Genomic DNA, 8,662 nt, shown 5'->3' with positions numbered 1-8,662 from the left:
GCACGCTCTTTTAGCTCGAGATAAATTGTTTAGATGAGCCACAAAAAGAGCTCCACGATTTTGCAACTGTTTAGGTTTTTGATTTATTTTTTAATTTCAAGGAAATGTGCAACATTTACAGATGTGTTCCAAATATCTGATCAAAATGTTTTTGTTAAGATGTGAAAACACTGTTGGTATCTCAAACATTAAACTCAGAATCTCAGATGTAACGTTTGTTTGAGAAAACGGTTGAAAAATGAGTTTGGGGTTGTTCTTATCATTAGAGAAATGAAAAAAGGGCGTATTTGCCATACAAAGGCCCTGATAAAATAATTAAAATGGGAGGAAATGTTTTAAAATGTTCATGTGTTAAATTTCATTCAGGTAAAGTGTCATTTTAAAAGATGAGATGGTTCAAAAATAAAAGCAATTAGAAGGTGTTTTGTAGTGGCATTTGTTTGTGTGTGGGTTGATTATTGGGAGCAGGCATTGTGCTCCTTGGAGGGGGGCTCACCCTTTCATACTTTGAAAACCCCTGAATTAATGAATTACTGCAGTGATGCAATAATTAATGCAAAAGGAGGCCCAACTCATCAGTAAAGTGATATATTTCTAAAGGCTGGGACTCTGTACTAAAACTCGTTTTGTTTGCTACTTTTCTGAGGAAGTTGAATTAGCTGTAAAACCATAGTCAAATAAACTAGCACAAAGAAAAGATGTAAAACACACCACCCAGTCTGTAGTATTGTTACTTGTTGGACAAAATGTCATAAATAAATAAACCTTTTAGTTATTTTATGCACATTTAAGGCGTCGAACTCAACTTACAAGTGTTAAACTTAGGCAATAATTAATTTCAGCTCGTCATGTGCTCGCTTGAACTATAAAACAAAGCCAAACTTTAAACCCTCAATCTATCGTGAAGCATTAGGAGGAAACGCGGCGTTTTAAACTGTTTGGTCCCTGCGGCTTCCCGTAGTCAACAGCCTGGGCGTCGCTGCGCTGAGTAGAAACCCAACACCTCACAACAACGCCAGTAGAACCGTGGGCGTCTCTTATATAAAGAAAAACTCGATATAAAGCGTGAAAAAAGAAAGAAAATGCACTCGGCCGCGCTGGACAGCAGTGGTTCACCGAGGAAGAGGACTGTTTCTCGGGGAATGAGCGAGGACGAGTCCCTGCGCAGCATCATAAAGGAGGTGAGGTGAAAAATCACGGAGACGTCGTTAATGTTTAATGCCAGGGCTAAAGTCTCTATTCAGTGCTACGGTTACAACCGATTAACACAATAAAACACAACAAGCCGAGCATTAAGTGCTTATTAGACTGTGTGACAAAACAGCAGCCAGCTTAAATAAAATATATAGTGTTTGATTCTGGCCTGTAGCTGCGCGTCACTTCCCCATTACCAGCTAATTTAGCCCGTTGTGTTTTGGTTGAGGCTGATTGTGATGCTAACTCCTGCGCGTCTTTCAGACGGAGAGCTCCGCCAGGCGGCTGCCCCGGAGCGACAGCAGGACAGGAACCCTGAGGAAGAGGACCGACAGCCAGGTGGGAGATTAATGCGTTGCCATGGTGACCTCCACCCGCTACTTGTCATCTTTACCATCGCAACGCTAGGATTAAAATTACAGAGCGTCAGCATTGTTTTTGACACGTTGTAACCTACTTTTAAGCAACATTTAATCCCTTTCTGCATTGTTAGCATCTTCTAAAAATATCCAAACAGTTACAGGTTCAAAACAGCTTCTAAGTAGTATTTCTATAAAAAAAAAAAAAGAAATCGGTATAGAATATATTTGTTTAAATTATTAACTGTCTAGAAATAATTCAAAACGTCATTAACACTGTATTGTGTAAAGCACGTTTGTCAAACTCAAGGTCGGGGGGCCGAATCCGGCCCATCATAGCTTTTTATGTGGCCCTAGAGACACATACAGAGCTCTCAAGAAAACAATTGTATGCCTGCATATTATTATTATTATTTTACCAGGGAAATCAAATTAGTTTTTATCTGTATTCAGTCAAATTATAATAATGTGAAAGGACACTCAATATTTTTTAGCTTACAGAAGTACGGATTGAATGCAGAATCATCTATTAATGCATATTTTAACAGTTTATTGTGTAGTTTTATCAGTATATTTTTGCCACAACTGGCCCTTTGATCTTTAATGTGTCTCAAAATAAAAAATTAGTTTAATGCCTTTGGTCTAAAGCAATGGTTCTCAGTCTTGCTGAAAAAAACAGTGATGATTAAAGATAACATAAAGCACCAAAATGACAGAAAGATACATGAGAAACTTCAGTAACTTATTCTAAAACTAAACTACATAACAAAGTAGCAAAACTTTGTAAAAATAACAACAAAAAACAGTGAAATCCTAATTCCTACAGATGAGCAAACCTTCAGAATAAGACGCTACAGATTATGACCATAAGAGGAATAATCTGTTATTCTGCATGCAGTCAGAGATTCATGACAAAAATGATTATTTTTAGAGTTCAGACTGAAGCTGAGAAATGATGTCTGCTGATATTATTTACATATTAAAATACTCCGATCATCATGTCGGAGCAGGGAAACACCAAAACGCGCAGGACAGTGGGCCTTGAGGAGCAAGATTGAAATACACGTTAATCTAAATCCTTGAGTTTAGGCGTTTTAGTCGCTTCTTTACCCACTGGCATATTATTTGCGTTGCATTTAGGAGCTCAGTGAAGTCCAATCTGCAAATTTCCTTGCTATGTAAAATTGTCACAAATCAAATAAATGGCTTATTACAGGAATTGAGTGACATCCTGATTAGGAAAGTCAGCCATTTAATGAATGTTGTGTTGGAGAAAGGATGCATCTAAAATTTGCAGGATAGTTCCTCCTGAGGATTGAACTTTGCCACCCCTGTTCTGCAGTAAAATGTTAGTGGTATAAAACAAAGTGGAAGTGACTGAGAACAACAGCAACTAAGCCACAAGGTGGTCAGCCACATAAAGTCACGGTGACGGTGAGGAACATATTTTGCAGAGCTCATCAACTTTCTGTACGGGCAGATCTCCAAACTTCATGTGGCATCCAGTTGCTTCCAAACCTTATACCACCAAGTACGTTGCAAAATGTCATTTGTAATAACACATTTTTCCACTGTAATAACTAGTAGTTGATTGATGAGTGAAGTGGAGGTAGTCACTGAAAGTCAGGAGGTGGAGGTAGAAAACAAAGCTTTTATCCTCTCACTCTGCCACCATGCAGCTCATTCTGCAAAACAAACTATTGTAGGATGCACCGATTTATCGGTGCAGATTTCCCTACTTTTGGGAGATCGGTCATCGGCCGATTTTTACATGTGAAGCTGATCTTAACCACCGATTTTATCTACCTCGGCAAAGATATTTAAATCAACCGCTATCTTCTTCTGCTCTGCTGTGAGAGGTGTTTGAGCAGCAGACCGGCCCACCAGATCAGGTCTATATGTTTGCAGTTAACAATAGTCATCTCACTGTTGGCAACTCACCAACTTTCTTGCTACATTTAGCAACATTTTAGACAAAAAGAAATTGGTACCGGCCAAAACTGGGATCGGCACGTCAGGAATTTAATAGATCGGTAATCGGCCAGAAAACTGCAATCGGTGCATTTCTACTTCTGTGTGTTTTAGTTTTAGTCCAGGGTTGGTTTGACAGATGTTGGTTTGCAATGAAAAATCAGACAGAATCCAGAAATTGTAGAGCTCTGAATTTTTTTTCTCCTTTTTGCAGTTCTTCAAACATTTCATTCCAGTTCACAGCACGACATGCATTCAAACAGGAGGGAGCGTCTCCCTCTGATCTAAACCACCTGGCTTTTAAAGCATTGGCTCCTACCAGGACCAATTAAAGGGTGGAGACAACATTTACATTTCCAGATAGAAAAAAACATTTGTGCTAAACTATATTCCTAGAAAAATATTTACACAATTACAACTAACAACTTCACAACTAAAACAAAAACAATCTGGGCCCAAACAAAATCCAAAAAACGTCTCCCCTCCCTCTCAAACGATGGATTTTCCCAGTGAGGCTGATTGAAAACACCAGGTCCTTGTCAGCACTGCGCATGGGCAACACATGACCAGGTGACCTCAAAGAGAAGAGAGAATGATTAAAACAAAATATTAAATAAAGCAAGTTACTTCCTCCAAACAAAAGCAATACATTTACCAGATAAACTGGAATATAGGAAGTACAAAAAAACCCAGCACCTGTTAGGGAGGGGATCAATCCCTCACAACAGACAACATACGAATAAAGAATTAATGCATGATGGATTAAAATGAGTTCAATAATTTCCATTCTGATGATTAATATTTTTTGAGGGGGAATTTTGTTTATAGAGACTTAATAATCCATTTTATTGATGGTTTTGGTTGTTGTGTTTTACTTTGGATATTTAAAATGTCCTCCAGTTCAAGTATTAAAAACGAAAATATTTATCGGTTGCATTATTGTGTCATTATCAATTCATATTTGAAAATATTCTCAAAACAGAAATGTTATTGTTTATCTCAATAATTTCTGGGACAATGTATCGTCCAGCAAAAATTTGTTATCGCTACAGGCCTGTTTATACAGCTGATTTCTTTTTTCCTAATCTGTGTGAACATGTTCTGTAAACTAACAAATATCCTGTATTTATTTCTTTCAGCAGTCCGACCAGGACCTCTTCATGGGACTCCCAGATATGGTGACTCTTATTCCTACTGTCTTAAGAAAAACGAAAGCCGCTTAAAGTAATTAACGAGTTAAAAACCTGGAGTGATTCTAAAAACATATTTCTGAACATATGGAGCAACATAAGGCCTCCCTCATAAGTTTGGTCTCCTCCTCTGAGAGCTTGTTGAGCCGTCGCTCTACCTCGGACTGTGGCATGCGTTCTGCTGAATTCGCCCGCACTGATTTGTTATTGCTGTGTGTGTGTGTGTGTGTGTGTCGCAGTTGGAGCTGCAGGCCAGCTACGACGAGGCGGTCCAGGAGCTGCGTGGGCTGGAGGTCGAGCGAGAGGCTCTGTTGTTCCAGGTGGACGTCCTGCAGGACTCTCTGGAGGGCGTAGAGGAGCTGCTGGCCGAAGCCCAGAGGGAAGCCGGACAGGCCAGTTTGGTAAGGCCGAGCTTTTGGGTCCTGACTGTATTAAAACAAGCCGTGCGTTGCCTCGTTACGCTGGTTTCTCTTTGTTTGTAGGCGCTGGAACGCGAGAGAGAGGAGAAGAGGAAACTGGAGAGCCTGGTTTGCTCTCTGATGAAGGAGGTGGAGAGATTAAGAGAGGTAAAACAGGAACTGAAAGGAGAACTTGATGTAATGTCGGAGAAGTACTGCACTGACAGATAAAGGGTTTGAATATTTGCATGCCTACATGCATAAAAATAGGATAATATTATAAATGTAAGCAAACAGGTTTTTTTAATAAAGATTTTGTACAGTGGATATTCTCAGAGCTTTTTCCAACCACAATTAGGAAGAGACACTGAAGTATTGTAAATATTCTTGAATGCATGAATAAATAGATATGACAACTAGACCATTCTCTCTATTTATAAATACATTATTACAACAAATGACTTGTTTGTCTGTAGGACAACACTGAGTCCTCTAGGATCATTTCTCTTCCTGTAATCACATCTAAAGTCCTGTGTGACTCTCTTCTCTGCAGCTCCACACAAACATTTTCTATAAGATGAAAGTCCAGCGCAATTAAATATATCTAGGTTTCTGTTCGTGTTATTATTTTCTTGGTATTTTACTGGTTGTTTCTTTTTAAATTTATTATTATTATTATTTACGGTTTCCACAGGAACCTTTCTAAGCCTGGTGGTAGGAGCGTAGGGCAGTCATTCACTGTCTTCTGGGTTTGTGAGTTAAAAATGTTTCAAGTTGACAGGAAATTTGAAAATATCACTAAGTAGTTATGTGTTCTTGGAAGACTTTATTAGCAATATCTAAACTACAAAGTCTTAAAAAAGTCAAACATTAAAAAAATCTAAAATAAACAAACTTTCCTTAGCCTGGTGGCCCACCAGGCTTATAATATACTGGGGGGAACCCTGTTGTTATTATTTTTTTTAAATCAAACTTAATTTTATGTCTTATTATGCTGTAATTATTGTGAAGCATTTTAGTCAGCTGAGGTTGTTGTAAATGTGCTATAGAAATAAATTTTTACTTGATTTGACTAAAGACTTTTTGCACACATTTATCATTCATATGTACACAGTTAGTAAATTCTCAGATGTACCTTCTTTGGACGACAATTTTTACAAAGAACTTAAGATTTATGAACATTAAAATATACATTGAAGTGACAGCCAATTACTAGTGTAATTTCTCCTCTTTTCAGGAAGCAACCAGCCACCATAAAGAAGAGAAAGACTTACTGCTGTGCGAACCTTGCAGCACCAAGCTTGTCAATGACGGGGTGGCGGGTCCAGAGGAAGGGGGACGTCCAGCAGGGGACATTCTCACAAAACCGCGACGGATGGTCAATCAGCTCCTGGCCCAGATGCCGTCTCTAGCGCTGGACGGCGTCCTCTCCACCAACGGCATCCTCCAGAGGCCCTACGAAAACCACAGCCAGGACGGGCGGGATCCGTCTCCTGACAGGAACGACTCAGACAAAAGTGCCTACGAGGACGCGTCTGCCGAGACTCCGGAGCAGGACCGGACCTTTCCCGGGGACGGAGACCTGCCTCACGATTCAGAGGACAAAGAAAAATGTCCAGCTGACGACAGCCAGCCCCGAGACCCCGCCAACCCGGATGGCTGCGTTTTGTCTTAAATTCATCTGAGTTTAAAGGTGAACCTTTTTTTCTTTTCACGTCTGGCAAAATTCAAGAGCTTTTCCTTTATAATTATCATCAGAGAAAACTTTGATCTGAGCTGATTAATAAATCAAAAGCATTTCATCAGCTGCGTTTTACACTGAATGTTTACTGTTTTAGTTGCCCTTTAAGCTAGATTGCCAAACATTTCCTAAAAAGGCAAGAACGAGCTTTTTCTTTGTCGCACAAAGAGTCATTCAGTCGTCATGATTTGAACTAGACGGATACTTTTCCTTCGGTGTCATTTATAATTTTGTAACCAAATCACTATAGTACATATTCACTACAAAAAAAAGCTCAGGTTTGCCATGTGAAGCCCACAGACTACATTTATATTAACTGCCAAGAATAATGCTGAAGTCGGCCTTTGCTCCTTTCAACAAGGATAAAGAGGGAAAACTGCTGAGTTATTTGTCATCTAGATTTATCTGTATCCAAAACTCTGCAGGAATCCAGACATGGACTGTTGCTGTTTTGGTTTTACTGTTTCATTTCAAAATAGACCAATTCTTTTTACTTGAAGCAGATTTATGACATTTATCTTTGCATGTTATCGTAAGATGCTAGGCGCATTATTACTAGGGATTTTTCAATTATGGTTAAACACCATCTAGATATACTCTTCAGTCTTAAGATATTTTTATACGGTCCCTTTGATATGTTTTGCTCTGAAAGTTTTTAAAAATATGGTTGCATTTGCACTTTTTTTAAGGTCAGAGGTTTGTCAGATTACAACAGCAGCAACATTCCTTTCACAACCGAGCGCGTCCGTTTGAAATAATCCTCTGAAGTGCAGCAGGATAAATAAATGCCGTCTGTCTACATGGAGACAATTATATGTTTGCACTTTTCTGTGGAACTTGCTGAAGTGTCTGTTTGGACGTCTCTTATTGCTGTAAGCTATTTTTACGTCACATTTCTCTTCAGTACTTAAGGCAACTGTAAACCGGTTTGTGTCTTTTGTGATGCATGAACAGAAACATAGTCACTATTTTATAAACTGCACATGAAATGATTCCTGTACTTTTGCACGAAGTACTTCAATACATATTATGTAATATGTCACTTAGTGCATCATTTGTTTCACGTTTTTCTTTCCAGATCAAGGACGGCTTATAAAAGTTTGAAACGTATCACTCTAGGTTAACGTAAAAATGCTCCTAATGAGACAATACTAATGAATTCATGGATATCTACAGTGCATTCAGCTGCATTTAGCAGACATGTTGTTGTCAAGCTGCAAAGTATTTGCCTTTGTAATGTTTATTCTTTACCCAAATGCTGGCTCACACACTAATACTTGACTGTTTATCGTTCTGGTTGCCAAGATACACAAGATAATCAACCATCTCTGATGCCTTGATGAGGTTTGTCCTTCTTAAAATGTCTGTAAGTGCTGTCTGGTCAGAAACAATCTACAGTAGTTCTATCAAATAAACCATACAATTTCGGACATTGTTTATAAATGGATCCACTGGTCAGCAGACGTTGTGTTCTGCACAATTTTAAAAATACTCTTTTGTTTGTTGTTGTCGTTTGATTTCAATACAATGCAAAAAGAAAAAGTCCTTACTGTATCTTAATGCCTTTTTTGGGTTTTAATATTTTTTCATTTTCTTAGCTTTTAAATGTTTTGCTGTCAAAATAAAGGATGATTTATATGAAAATAAATTGACGTTGACGTTTGTGTTTATATTTATTCAACATTCAGCTGGAATATTAGAAACACTTTCACATGAAGCTTGGCTGGAGGCCGAAAAAGGAAACTAAATGCGCTGCGTTGAAAATAAGTGTTTAGTTAACTTGGCATAAATAATATGAATGATACAGAA

At 38.5% G+C, this 8,662-nt stretch overlaps 1 protein-coding gene across 2 annotated transcripts; it reads left to right on the top strand.

Annotated features, from left to right (window-relative positions):
* Window positions 1-954: 954 nt before the first annotated feature.
* LOC114135142 (leucine-rich repeat flightless-interacting protein 2) lies at window positions 955-8,389 on the top strand. Of its 2 annotated transcripts, none has more exons than XM_028002124.1 (6): window positions 955-1,181; window positions 1,459-1,533; window positions 4,667-4,702; window positions 4,954-5,115; window positions 5,197-5,280; window positions 6,350-8,389. In XM_028002124.1, exons 1-6 carry the CDS (start codon window positions 1,083-1,085, stop codon window positions 6,785-6,787), a joined length of 894 nt encoding a protein of 297 aa, XP_027857925.1. In that variant the 5' UTR covers window positions 955-1,082; the 3' UTR covers window positions 6,788-8,389. The 2 variants fall into 2 exon arrangements, with proteins under 2 accessions (XP_027857925.1, XP_027857924.1); XM_028002123.1 differs by having other exon boundaries at window positions 956-1,181; window positions 4,664-4,702.
* The last annotated feature ends 273 nt before the right edge of the window (window positions 8,390-8,662 follow it).

Source organism: Xiphophorus couchianus, chromosome 20 (assembly GCF_001444195.1).
Source record: "Xiphophorus couchianus chromosome 20, X_couchianus-1.0, whole genome shotgun sequence".
NCBI lineage: Eukaryota > Metazoa > Chordata > Actinopteri > Cyprinodontiformes > Poeciliidae > Xiphophorus > Xiphophorus couchianus.
This window is presented reverse-complemented; position numbering and strand designations above follow the sequence as displayed.

Bases quoted from the DNA above. Each gene is read 5' to 3' on its own strand.
- LOC114135142 (XM_028002123.1), top strand. From the start codon at position 1,083: ATGCACTCGGCCGCGCTGGACAGCAGTGGTTCACCGAGGAAGAGGACT. The intron at 1,182-1,458 runs GTGAGGTGAAAA...CGCGTCTTTCAG, and splicing joins TGCGCAGCATCATAAAGGAG to ACGGAGAGCTCCGCCAGGCG. The intron at 5,116-5,196 runs GTAAGGCCGAGC...CTTTGTTTGTAG, and splicing joins AAGCCGGACAGGCCAGTTTG to GCGCTGGAACGCGAGAGAGA.